The 14,349-nt window shown below is 32.4% G+C and overlaps 4 protein-coding genes across 4 annotated transcripts; 3 read left to right on the top strand and 1 right to left on the bottom strand.

The window, feature by feature from the left end:
- Positions 1-2,376: 2,376 nt before the first annotated feature.
- On the top strand, positions 2,377-3,441 carry PADG_05348 (pre-mRNA-splicing factor cwc15; the record flags this gene model as incomplete). Its single annotated transcript, XM_010762399.1, has 7 exons — positions 2,377-2,386; positions 2,441-2,463; positions 2,519-2,595; positions 2,664-2,957; positions 3,013-3,097; positions 3,159-3,329; positions 3,400-3,441. The coding sequence occupies 7 exons, from the start codon at positions 2,377-2,379 to the stop codon at positions 3,439-3,441; spliced, it is 702 nt and encodes a 233-aa protein (XP_010760701.1).
- A 1,156-nt stretch (positions 3,442-4,597) lies between these two features.
- Positions 4,598-4,913, top strand: PADG_11917 (uncharacterized protein; the record flags this gene model as incomplete). The annotated part of the gene is made up of 2 exons (XM_010762836.1): positions 4,598-4,628; positions 4,702-4,913. 2 exons carry the CDS (start codon positions 4,598-4,600, stop codon positions 4,911-4,913), a joined length of 243 nt encoding a protein of 80 aa, XP_010761138.1.
- A 322-nt stretch (positions 4,914-5,235) lies between these two features.
- PADG_05349 (uncharacterized protein) lies at positions 5,236-6,287 on the bottom strand (the record flags this gene model as incomplete). Its single annotated transcript, XM_010762400.1, has 4 exons — positions 5,236-5,276; positions 5,350-5,711; positions 5,808-5,867; positions 6,199-6,287. 4 exons carry the CDS (start codon positions 6,285-6,287, stop codon positions 5,236-5,238), a joined length of 552 nt encoding a protein of 183 aa, XP_010760702.1.
- Positions 6,288-11,061: 4,774 nt separating this feature from the next.
- PADG_05350 (uncharacterized protein) lies at positions 11,062-11,785 on the top strand (the record flags this gene model as incomplete). The annotated part of the gene is made up of 4 exons (XM_010762669.1): positions 11,062-11,098; positions 11,234-11,298; positions 11,404-11,472; positions 11,606-11,785. 4 exons carry the CDS (start codon positions 11,062-11,064, stop codon positions 11,783-11,785), a joined length of 351 nt encoding a protein of 116 aa, XP_010760971.1.
- Positions 11,786-14,349: the final 2,564 nt, after the last annotated feature.

Below are 14,349 nucleotides of genomic sequence, written 5' to 3' on the forward strand. Positions count from 1 at the left end.
TGGTGGCTAGTGGAAAAGGAGATTGGCGTCAAGCCTGGATTGTAAGCCTCCAGGCAAACAAGTAAGAGTTGTATGCTATGCGTTTATTCTACAAAGTTTGATTTCCCCAAAAGCGCAAGATAGAAAAATCATTAGTATATGCCATATCGTATCAAAAGGATGTTCTCGTTAAAGCGTTGTCGTTAATCGGCCAGCGATCTGTCGCAGTGGGACGTTTTGTAAGTCGCCAGTGAGGCTCAGCCGGTTTTGCACTGACCCAGCCGTTACTGTACAGTATAATACAGGACGGTATATCTCATGTCCAACTGTATATGTATGTTCGGTACTAACTCTAAATTTGTATTACTAGTACCGTATGGTAAGCATCCAATCAGAGCCTATTTACTTTGATTTTGGTATAGATATACGGTAATGAATACAATACACATTTACAAGCTTCTTGCTCTTTGTGCCAACAGAGCAATAACTTAATAAGGGTACGGAGTATAGTTTTCTACAACGACAAAATATCAGATTCCATGCAAAAGTGACAAGAGAGATATTGTGAATTCCAAGGTTGGCAAAACGGATTCGAAGGATAGTTAGCTGTTTTGTCAAGGTTCAATTTCTTTACACAATTTCAAACTCACTCCACTAGCCCCACTCAGTATTTGGATAAACCCCATTAAATTTTGTTTCAAAAATACTTCAAATGTTCAAAGGACAACTGAATAATGAGGATGGCAGAGACTTGGACAAGAGACAATCTTATTTTCACCTAGTTGATCTTATATTCAAGGAATTGTACTCCCTTCTTCAGAGCTTGCTAAAGTAACTTCTAGCCATCTGATCTGGTAATTTAGTAATACTACCCTCATCTTCAATACTAAAATGAACTGCTTAAGGCTTTAATTTAAGAATGCAACCATATTTGTCATGGCTCAGTCAAGAGTCAAGATGACAAGATAAAGCTTCAATTCACCTTTTTAACTAGGTAGCCTGCAATGAGAATACTAAACTGAAGATTAAAATGTGAAATGAAAAAGTGACTGAATGTAAAAAAAGATTAAGAATCAGAGTAAGTCAATCTTAATTCATATTACAAGTACCTATGCTATAACAGTATTAGGGCTTCAAGTCTGCATGTTTTAAATGCTGAGAAACTAGACAAATTGTCATGGCTTGATCTAGAGGCATGATAGTAATAAGATAAAAGCTCAATTCATCTATCTACTAGGTAGCTGCAACGAGAATACTAAACTGAGGATTAAGATATAAGAATGAACGAGCAGCCGGATATATGTAGGCGGTTGAGGATTGGAGCGGATCAACCTTATCTCATATTGCGCTGTAATACAGATTATGAGTATTACTTAATAAATAAAAATATTATTTAAAAAAATTATATTGATAATTATAATAATTATAATAAAAAAAAAAGTATTAAATATTAGAATTATTTTTTATTAATAATATATTATAATTATATTTTAATATTTTTATTTTAATATTTTTTAATTTTATAAATATAAACTATTATTATTTTTATAAAAAAAAAATAATTATAATAATAAATAATATATAAATTTATTTAAATAATTATATTAATAATATAAATTAATATTATAAATAGATAAATAAATTAAATAAATATTTTTATTTTAAAAATTAATAAAATTATATTATTAAATTTTACTATAATTGTAAAAATTATATATTTTTTTATTTAAAATAAGGTTTTATATCTTTAAATATATATATATATATATAAAATAATGCTAGTATATCATCAATTATGAAAGTATTTTAAGTATATTTTTCAGAGATAACACTGAATAAAAGGAAGAAAATACACTGTAAATCTGTGTAATTAAATGAATTTAGTTTTGCTCAATTGAAGCTTGAACATGTTTGCATTCATTTCTGAATTACATCATAAGCAGGCAGCGCAGATTTCAAAGCATGAAGGCGCATATTTTTATAGAGAGCTTCTTAATAAATGTGTGTTCATTGACTGAGATAACAGCTTCCTTCAGCATACTCAGACGCTTCTACAATATTTCATGAGTATAAAAGGGTTCTCTGACACCTAGGAAGGATTGATCCTTCCTCTAAATTTAAATCCTTTGACTAAAGCTTTGAAGAATCGAGATTCTTAACAGGTAACTAACTTAAAGTTAGTTAACTAATTAGTTAGTCGGATGTTAATGAATATGACTAATCAGCTTTTCTTGGCATAGTTTCATCTAAACAGTCAAAGAGTGATTCTTCCTGGTCCTTGCATACAACCTTCAAACCTCATGCACAGAACACTCAGGAGAATCATCTAAAGTTATTACACATCATATTATTTTATTTGCACTTCTTGTCAGTTTTATCGTTGTCGCAAGGCCCCAAATGACCACAGGTATGAACAACTTTCACATTTAAACAAAACTCTTTTTCACTAACCCTTGGCCAGCTCATAGACCAACCTTTGACCCCGTAAGCTCCCACCAGCGACAATCGCATAAGCACGAGAAGCTCACATTTAAAATAGGCCCGTGGAAAAGAGGCACTGAGAGGCCCTGCTTATCACCAACGTCTCCTCCCTGCGCATACATTCCTGAAGACCAGGTATGAACCTCCAGCACTTTCAGCCCTCCGGATCCCTCCAAACATCTCTAACATCCCTATCCAAATAGAAAACCCGGTCAAGGTGGCGACGCGGATGAAAAACGCGATTTGAGAGCTGAACTTTTGAAAGCTGAAGCCGCCTACTTTGCCAAGAAGGGTATTTCCCAGAATACATCTGCCTCGTCGCCATCGACAGCGGCGATCGAACCGTCCGTACCGAAACGCCAACTTGAAAATGGTCCTGGCGAAGAGGATACTGGAGAAATAGAGAATCCGGAAGCTAAGAGGAGGCGTATATTGGAAGAGACTCGAGATATAGATGCAGATTCAGATGAGTCGGAGAGCGATAGTAGTGAGAACAGGTGAGTTGCACTCCATTGCTGTGTGATATAGGTTCTGGTGCTGAATGGGAAATAGTGATGACGATGAAGATGAGACTGCGGAATTAATGCGGGAGCTGGAAAAAATTAAGAAGGAACGATCTGAACAGAAGGCAAAAGAGGTATGCATTTATTTACCGTGATGAAGATGGCAGATATAATTACTGACATGGGCCATTGCAGGAACAAGAACGTGAAGCGCAAGAGCGGGAGAAGCGTGAGGTGGATATTGCACGTGGAAATCCATTGCTTAACCCGCAAGATTTCAATGTCAAGCGGCGATGGGATGACGATGTTGTTTTCAGAAACCAGGCGCGGGCTACGGAGAATAGGGGGAAGAAGGAATTTGTTAATGTACGATTGCATTCTCACTTCATGATTAGGCGATGCAGGGAGCAAGTGTTAACCGTATTATTTTATCTAGGATTTGTTACGTTCTGATTTCCACAAACGTTTCATGGTATGATTTACTCTGGTGCCTCACCCTGTTGACATGTGTGGCTAACGGTGGTCCTTTAGTCTAAATACGTGAGGTAATCTGGATTTTCCACAGGATATTGAAATACGCCATGGTGTTCAAAATATTATATACAAAGCACCTCAACCCCTCTCCCTTCCCCGTTTTCCCCTTTTTCCCCGGGGTAAAGAGGGAATATGTTACTCTTAGTGGGTTATCCAGTCCACAGCGGCAAATATTCGACGCAGAGCGGACAATGCGGGCTGTTCCGTAGCCAGTTGGCCAGCATGTTGCGTAGTCCTGCTTCACGGAGGGGATCATATCGAGAGTGTATGGGTCTCAGAAGCAAGAGTAAAATGTTGTGGATATGCCCTCTATGATGTGCCAAAAATCTTTTCCCGTATTTTCTTTCCTTTTCCTTACCATCCTCTTCTAAATAGAAGCTTCCATCTGCAGGGGCTTGAAAGCCGTGTCCGCATTGTCAGCGAACTTTAAATCTCGAATATGTACTTTCCATTACCGGCTCGGTACCTGGGTGCATATATACCTAAGGTATCTGCCAGAAACGCCTACCTAGTTTAATGATGAAGCCTGTGCTTTACACAAATTACACGAGGTTACCTACAGATATGCTTCCTCAATTCTCACCGGCGGTTATGCACTGTTTATATTATTGCTGTGCTGTACTATCCTTCTGGACAACACGACTTGAAGCCCGACGACATGCGAGGGCCACTTTTACATCTCAAAATAAACATCTCGAGATTATTTTCGAACGTTGGGTATCGAAATGTCTCATCAAGAGTACACCCTTAATGCAAGTTCTTTGGCGAGTTCTCGCCTTCCGAGCTTAAGACCCTTGAACGTAAAGCCGGTAGAACCCAACCAAACCAACTTGCCCAAGCCGCGTCGTATCTCGGACAAGCATTAAGTGGCAAGAAAACAGCTTGATTCGGTGGATGGGCACTCAAGCTTCGAGGTTCTCGTCGAGAGACCCACGACCTCGACTTTCTAGTCTCCGCGGACGCTATGTTTGAAATTAGGGGTGTTTTGAAGTGGTATTATTGGAATGCCCTATAACCCCAAGGACCCTGCTAGTTATGCTTAAACCCTAAATAGGGCAATATTGCCATCTTGTGCGACTCCCGGTGAGCCTCATATGAGAATGTTCGTTGATATCGGAGAGGGTCGTGCTGGTAAGCAGGCTCCTATGGGAATTTCCTGCCATTCTTGCTACATGTCCGGAGTACACTTACAACCGTCGTACAGGTACTCTGGGTACCCCTGGCCTCCGCGAGCCGGAATCTTACGAATCAATTGCACCGTCTTTCCCAACACCACGGGTCGAGCAAGTGGATGTTATCCATATTACATGGCAGGTCGAGACAAAACTTGCCACCTGGTTTTCAGGGAGGAAGAACTCAGACTTTGAGGATCTAAAGTTCCTGTTAGTCAAATATGCTGCTGAAATTGCGGGATAAAGCCAATTCATAGACAAGAACATGCAAGAGATCTTTTATGCAGTTTATGAGATGGCGACAGTGATTAAGACACAGGGCGAGGAGATAAAGAGAACGCTCTTCCTTGTAATGATAGTTATTCTCCTGTCTTAATTTTATTCTTTTCAATTACCCTTATCATATCCCCGCTTAAAAATAGAGATACGCCGTATGTATTTACTGGACAAGTTTTCAGCGAACTCTTCATGTCTTGGATATTTGTAATGTTGCAGCAAGGAACAAAGCCAGGAAACGACTCTCACTCCCCTTAAAAAGCTCTCCATAGGGCAACAACAAACCGATTTTATGACATGTCGGACAACTCCATCCAGGGATCCGGGGATTCTGTCAGGAGATACTGTGTTACAAAGATTTCCTTGGGTTTTGTCTAGTCCAACCTGTTCTCCTTGGTGCGTACCAACTCCTGCCACGTCCTGTTTGCTCCTACGCCCTTCTCGGGCAAACGCAGCGTGAGCCCACTTCCCACCAAACTCCAGTCCTCTCTTATTCTTTTCCCTGGCCCATTCTACATCATTAGTCCCCTCGAGGCCGAGGTGTTTCTCCCGCCATTCCTCTGAAACGTTGGTACCATCTATAACATCGCAGAGTTGGAGCAGGTTGTAGGTGTCCAGGCAGCTTTGAATGAAGACTTCCAGCTTGGGATATGGCAAGCCTCTGGGGCTACGTGTGAAGTCTGAAGGGTCGTAATCAATGTGCACATCGATCGAAGGGATAAGGAAGAAGAGGTGATTAATCACTTTGCTTTTATATCGATGGTAACTAGGTGTGGATTAGCGACTGCGGACAATAATAGGGCCATCGCTTAACAAGGCGATACTGTGCCCCGTATGGCCCAGACTGCAAAAGACCCGCTACCTCCTCGACAAGCTCAGTTGGGACAAAAATATCCCAGTCCCATGAATGAAGCGGCTCATGCTAGGGGGGTTAACTATGCATCAGGTGCACGTGCAACATGCACATGTAGAAAAGACGTTGATCTTTAAGAGTTCTCTAGATTAACTACATCACGAAGTCTGCCTGCGCCGTAGGAAACAAATGCAACTATTCCGACCAGGAATACCGTTTTCTTCTAGTATCCGGGTAACCACAAGGCTATCATCAGTGCCATATCTCTATTAGATGCATCTGCGTAGCTGCAGATGGACATGTCTGAATCAACTGATTCATCAGTTTTGTTGTCGCCATTCTGGTCTGCCGACGAAGAAGTCTTCAAAGAAGACAATGGATGTTCCTTTAACCAGCTCACGGCTGCTTGTATTTTGACTTGCTGAAGAGAAGCCAGAAAGGATCTGCTAGGGTACTCAGTCGATTGAGAGGGCGGTCCTCGCGTCGCATCGCATCATAACCAGAAATATAATAACTGCTCACACTGATATATTAGTTAAACTAGTTAGTTTGTTAAAGCTTGGCAGACTAGTTAGTTAATATTTGTGCTAAAGGTTCGTGGCCTTCGCTGAAACTCAAGAATTAACTGATATAATCAATCACTCAACCAATAAATTGGTATTTTTTAATTTCTATTTGTAATTTATAATTCCCTATCTAATTTATATACAATAAAGAAATTAGATTTTAAAAATATTAAATATTGAGCTTATAATACAGGTGTGACAGATTGAACATTAAGGATTATTTTCTTATATAAAACTTAATATGCAAGTTTCAGATTTTCACTAACCGTGCCACGCGTACTCAACTACCTCCCATTAGTAAGTGCGCTGCATCATAGAGGAAATATCATCATAATTGAAATCTCTTTTTCATATATTCATCACCACTCTTCAAAAATTAATAACCGCCATCATCATGCTTAATAATATTAAATATTCAGAAGATCAGATTCAGATGGCATTAAATATTATAAAATCAAATTCAAAATTAAAAATCACAGATGTGGTGTGAGAATTCAAAATTTTATATAGAAATATATATATATATGTTAAAAAAAAGATTAAAAAATATAAGGATTTCAATCAATTGAACATTGAGTAACAGTCAGAAGGAAGTGATCAAAAAGTAGATTCATCAATTGAATAGAAACTTTTACCTCTCTACAATTGAATATAATGAAGCTGCTATGAATTAAATACTGAGTTGTCATTATATCAATTCTGATACTCCTTCTCCTACTGTGGGCAAGATGTAGGTGTATTGATTCATTAAATATCTGCTAGATTATAAGAGGATCAAATAGAAACCTATAAATTCAAAACAGATATCAAGTGAAAATATAAGCTTCATTATCAACTAGTTTGACTATCATAAGTTTATTTTCAATCAGTATAAGTTTCACATCAGCAACTTTTATAATTTTAACAAGATCAGATTTCAAGAAGAAGAAGAGTATGCATAATGAGTAATAACTATCTATCAAGATATCAATTCTATTTTATAGTCATCATATTCTTGCAGATTAATAATAGTAGTAGAATATATTAGTGCAAATGATATAGTATTAAAGTTATTTAATTATAATGAAATCAAAATATCATAGCTTAATCTAAAGGCATGATGATAATAAAATAAAAGCTCAATTCATCTATCTACTCAGAAGTTGCAATAAGAATACTAAACTAAGGATTAGAATATGAGAATAAATGAGTAGTCTGATATATATAAGTAGTTAGAGATTGAAATAAATCAATTTAAGCAACTAAATATAATTAAAAATCAGAGTAGATCAATAAAAGTAATCATATATGATTGAGGTTAGAATAGATTAATTTTATTTTATATTACCAGTGATAGTGCTGTAACATTATCCTCTGGTTTAAAAAAGTACTTGCTCTCAAGTAGCTATACTAGATACAAGAAAAAAGCAAAAGAAAATTCACTAAACTTATCAGTAGATTAATCACCTTAGCTATTATTTACCAGATTCTTATATATCTTCTTTCATATTTCACTAACATCTAAGTTATCATTATTAGATTCTTAATTAGAGACTGAGATTTCTTTTACAGTTTGACAGTAATAGAGCTTAGAATAATATGAATAAAATTAATAATTTTCAACTCAATAATCATTAGATTTACAATATACATAACAGCTTTCTTAATAATATTTCTTCTGTTGAGAAGATGAAATTGATAAAGCACATGATAAAGATTTATATAAAAAGTTGAAAGCTTTAATCTAATTCAAATTCAGAGAATCAGAGTGATCATAACAAGCTGAATAATCATGGCAAACTGGGTGATCATGATGAGCTAAGTGATCAGTCTGCTGAGTAATATAAGGCAAGAATAAATAGAAAGAATTGAAAGCTAACTGTTAAACAATATATAAAATTTTTTTATAAGTTTGAAATTAATTTAACTGCTGAGTTAAATAGTTATAGATTGATATGCTGAGGCTCTGATATAATTAAAATATCTTTGAAAAATCCAATAACTTCTATACTTTTATCTTATAGAGAATGTATTCAGACTTTGTAATATAAACTGTCAGAAGTTCACTTGTACTCTACTTTAAACTATGTAGTTTATCTTCTATCTTAATTATCTTATTTGAATTATCATATACATGAGATAGTTGATTAAGAAATGAATTATAGTTTCAATCACTTGCCTCTTCAGCTTGAGTTAGCTGAAAAAAAACCATTATTTATATACTTAAATTTAGATTCAAGTAGATATATTAGAACTGGATGATCAGATCTTTAATAGTAGCTTGATCAATATATAGTTTGACTTTAATTAAAAGAAGTCAGATGTCAAATTTCAAAATTTAAATAGTGAATTTTTTAGAGTCTGGTAGTGACTATCATAGCTTCAATCTAGATATAGATAAATAAATATTTGATTGTCAACTAGATAAGCTACATTAATAAAATACTAAGATGATTTCTAAAAGATAGATCTGGGCAAAATCCGTTTTATAGTCTTTAGTATCTTATTTTTAGCTTCTTATCTCAATTCTTAGTATTTTGCTCTTGTCTCTAGTATCTTAACCTTTTTTTTAATATTTTATCTCTGTCTTTAGTGCTATTGCTATGCAGATTCTGTAGAGTAGTTGTAAGATGATTGCTATGTTGATGTTCAGACAAAGTTTGTTTTAGTCTATCTTATCAAATGAACTTTATAAAATTAGTTAATTTTTGAATAAATTCTATTCTAAATGAATTCTATTCTATACTATCACAGTAATAGTTTCAGATAAAATTGAAATTGAAATTGAAAGCTATTTAGAGTTACCTACAAGAGCTGACATTCAATCTTCAACTATTAATTTTGATTACAGAGCTTTTGAATAGCATTCTCAAATTTCTAATAAAGAGCAGCAAGAGAAGCTTCTATGATGAAGATAAAAATAATAAAAAATAAATAAGTAAAAAATAATAAAGAAAGATAAAAATTAATAAAAATTTTAAATACTTAGCATAGTTACAACTACTAAGAAGCTCAATCAGATACAGATATAGATATAAATATAAATATAGATGTGAATATAAGACATGTTTACTTAATTCTTAGAGCTTATAAGAAAGAGAAGTTAGTATTATATTATGATTTAATCTAAAAGCATGATGATAATAAGATAAAAACTTAATTTATTTATCTATTAAATAGCTATAATAAAAATACTAAACTGAGAATTAGAATATAAGAATGAATAAGCAGTCTGATATATATAAATAGTTGAGAATTGAAATAGATCAATCTAAACAATCAAATATAATTGAGAATCAGAGTAAATCAATAAGAGTAATCAAATATAATTAAGATTAGAATAAATTAATCTTATTCTATATTATCAGTAAATAGTATTATAATATAAAAATTCATCTAAAAGATTAATATATATACTTTAATCTGTTTAATTATTATGCTATCACTATATCTGATATTAACTTCACTAATAATAAGATTAAATTTAAATAGATAAAACTTTTTAATACTGTTATTAAAAAATACCAGGTTGATAGTCATTGATTATTACTACTTGATAATCAGATCTCATCTTACTGAAAAGTTTTTTCAATATTACAACTTTCATAACATCATTATGTTTGAATTCTCATCTCATATAAATCATCTACTGCAATCTCTTAGTGATGTATCTTTTCAGCAATATAAGTATTATCATATAAAAGCAGTTAATAAGGCTACTTAATATGAATATAAACAATATGATAGAAGGTAGTTTCTTGCTAATCTAGAGAGTATATATTATTAAATCTTCAAATCTATTATCATCGTAGCTAAATTTACTAAATGTGAAATCTATTCAATCAAACAAGAAGTAATTCTTCAACATCTGAGATAACACAATATAGATGATAGCCTGAAGCTACTTGTCTATAATAATGACAATGAAAAATACTTCAGTTTTACTTCATTTTCTGAGATTTAACCCTTTACTATATCTTCTTAATTGATATTTTCAGATATAGTTATAAAACTATATTATTAAATTGAGACAGCAGATAAGATCATACAAGAGATAAAAAATACTCTGATATCTGATCTGACTCTGCAATTAAATAAAATCTTCAAGAAGAGTCTAATATAAATGAAATTGAATACATACTAAGAAAATGAGTTATCTACTCATTATATAATGAATAGATGCTAAATTGTCAAAAACAGCTGCAGGCAGATGCAGGTAGAGGGTGTCCTCACTATCAAGAATGCCAATTGCAAGATCAAGCATTGTAAGAAGGAGGAATTGATAAAAGAGAGAAATAGAGCCCTATACTTAGTTGGAATCAAAGTCCTCAAATCTAATGTCAACCAACCACAACATGATGTTATTAATAAATCTTAATCTATTGGAGATTCTACACGCTCTAATGAGTATGTAGATAATCTTTATATTATAGATGGGCATGGTGTTGACCATTAATTAATTTTTGAAGATTAGTGATCTAGAATATTTCAATTATGATGATATTTCCTCTATGGTGGGGCACACTCATAAATGGAAGGTAGTGAGTACGCGTGGCACGTGGAACTCGGCCCTACAAGATTACCTAATAGTTTAGCAGTAACATGGAAATAACTTTTGAAAAATATCCAAAAATCTTGTAGAACTTAACTAGTGATCAAACCATCAAACAATCACTGTATGTTACTCTGTATTGCATTTGACCAAATTTCCAACTGCAATGGATCCCCAGCAGCCCACATCCCGAGCTTTGCAAGGTGAGAGTCCCCTTCTCCCCTAATGTCTATTTCCTCGTGTTTTGCTCCCGATTTCAGCGAACGCACTAGGATGATTATGACGCAGGTTAGTTGCATAGCTAGTCATGCTAAATCTATTACTCAACACTGAAACAGCCCTCATAAACACAAACATCGCACAGCTCCTGCAGCGATTCGAGAATATCATGGCGACTGCGACGGTGAGCTAATTATTTACTATGCCAATAGATGCATATCCTCTGTGCGCAGGATGAGATGGCTCCGACAAGTTTCAGGAATACTAACTGCTTGAATGTGCACAACAGGTTGACAATCCAAGCTACACATCCACAGCCATAGAAACATATCAGCTAGACGTTGAATCTACTGCTCTAGTCCGTGGCCCTGATGTTGATTCTCATCTCTGTCTATTACTGGAACATACCACGCGTTACAACATCCATTTCCCCAAGCCCTCACAACTGCAAAAGGGCTCAATGCTAACCATTACTAATTACCATTGAATAGATCCGCGCAGCTGAAGATATCCTCTCATTAACGCACATGATGAAAGAGACGTGGCTCTTTGGGAAGTTGAATACCTTAGGCGAAGATGAGAGGGATGTGCAGAGAAGGGAGGGATTGGAGAGAAATGCACAGATAGTCAAGAGCACTATTGAAAAGAGAGGCATTTTAAAGATGGAATAGGTGGAATGATCACATTCATTCCAGATCCCCCCCCCCCCCTCATCTTCTATTGATATGAACTGGATATCTATTCATGGATAGGCCGTTGTTCTGGTTGAATGGGAGTTTGAAAGAGCGTTTTCATTTGATTGGTAAACAGGATTGGGCGTCCGGCAATATGGGATTCTCTAGAACATGTTTTATTTTTTAATCTTTATCCGAGTTAACTACTTTAGGTCGGAGATACTCTCGGATGTGTTTTTTCTCCCTCCAACCCTCTCCAATGTTGTGAACAAATAGTGACAGACCCATCACTCACGTGCCCTGTTTTCCACTGTAAAGTCGCTCTCGTAGTTAGCAACCTTTGAAATAATCAAGCTTGTCATTCTGTCAGGTTATAAGACCGTTTTTGCGCCCAAACGCAGTCAATTCAGAAGTTATCTTGTTGAAATTAGTGACTGCTTATTTCATTTGATCTATATCTTTTTATTTGAAATAGAAGACCTACACTTTATATTTGACAGAGCTTCTGAATCAGTTGATAACATGTAAAGGAAATAAAATATTATAGAATATTCTGACTTACAAATCACTCCAAGAAGATATATATTTTTATGAGATTTTTTTTAGAATAGAAAAGTTCTTCTAGAAGCACTTTTATATTTATATTTTGACCTTTTAATTAATCAACTCAATAACAAAAGTAGCTGATTTAATGAGATTATTTTTTATGATATATTTATAATCTTATATATAAGTTAAATTTAATGAGATTAATTATTTTAAATTAATTCTTTATCTTTTAAAAGTTTATTTTTAAAATTTTATATCTTAATCTTTATATATTTTCAACAATTGTTCTATTTTTTTAATTATATTTATATTTTAATAATTTAACTGAGCAGAGATCTGATATCAATAATTTTAATCATTATTTTTTATAAAAATAAAGCTATAACTAGTAAATAATAAAAAGAAATATAAAGCTTTAAAATTAAAACTTTAAGTAATAAAACTTTAAATAATTTAAATTATTAATTTTTTAATAATTTATAATATAATTTATAAAAGACTATATTTTTTTTCTATTTCTCAAACTTTTTTATATAAATTTTTAAATTTTTTTATATAATTTTTATATAGTTTATTTTTTTACTTAAATTTTTTTATTAAATTTTTTTTATTATTTAAACATATTTGTTACGGCACTATTGCTGATAATATAAAATAAAATTAATTTATTTCAATCTCAATCATATTCAATTACTTAGATTAATTTACTCTGATTTTCAATTATCTATATATATCAAACTGCTCATTCATTCTTATATTTTAATTTTTAATTTAGTATTCTCATCATAGCTATCTAGTAGATATATGAATTGAGCTTTTATATTATTATCATCATGTCTCTAAATTGAGTCATGATAATATTAGTTATTAATTATTTTATTTATTTATTCTCTTTTATTATAAAAGAGAAATAATAATTTAAATTTAAAAAATTAATTTTATTGAAGTTTTATATAAATTAATATAAAATTATTTATAAATAAAAAGATTTTATTAAAATATTAATAATTTCTAATTTTTAATTTCAAAATATTTTTATTTAAAACTTTTATTAAATTTGATTAATTTTTTAATTTTTTAATTTTTATAAAATTTAAATAAAATTTAAAAATACTTTTTTTAAAAAATAAATAATTAATAAAGTTTTTTATAAATAATTTATAATATTTAATTTAATATAATTAAAAGTTAAATATAAAAAATTAAGTTTTAAAAAATAATTTTAATAATTATTAATTGTGTCTCTGTGCATTTATATTTTGTGTGAATGTGTTATAGCATAATAATAAAAACAGTGTAATGATAAAAATATCAACTTCTTCATTAATCAATTTTCAAATATTATTATATCACCATTATTATGATCAATAAGATAGATGATCTTGAAAAATATATTCAGAGTATCATTGAAGTTTATAATGATAATTGAAAACAGAAAATTCTATCTTTGATATGCAAATTTAACATTTCTTATCAACATCTTTAAGCAAGAGTTAATGAAAGAAAAACATACAATACAAAGACTGCACTGAACAAAAAGCTTAGCAAGAGCCAGAAAGATGTATTGAAAGAGTGAATAGCTCATATAAATAGAAATAATTGCTTAGTGATTGCAAAGCAGATTCAAGATAACATGAATCTCATTCTTAAACATCATCATACTGATTCTTCAATCTCTTCATCTGTGGTCAGAAAGATATGAATCTATCAATATATACAAAACTTGAATGAATATAAAAGAGTTAAGCAGAAGATAATGAATTCAAAAAGAATTGCTGTTGAGAATATTAGCTACATCAAGATGTGATTTGACTATTTGAAAATCTTACTTCAAAAGTACATATTTCAAACTAGTAATATCTACAACTTCAATAAGATTGATTTTCAAGAAGATCAAGAACATAGAGAATGGGTTATTACTGCTTTTAAAGACTTTAATTCAGTTATAACTTCATCATATTTTTGAGAATTGATCACTGTGATTGAGTGTGTTTTAGCAGATGATGAGGTAT

Source organism: Paracoccidioides brasiliensis (genome assembly GCF_000150735.1).
Source record: "Paracoccidioides brasiliensis Pb18 unplaced genomic scaffold supercont2.6, whole genome shotgun sequence".
Classification (NCBI taxonomy): Eukaryota; Fungi; Ascomycota; class Eurotiomycetes; order Onygenales; family Ajellomycetaceae; genus Paracoccidioides; species Paracoccidioides brasiliensis.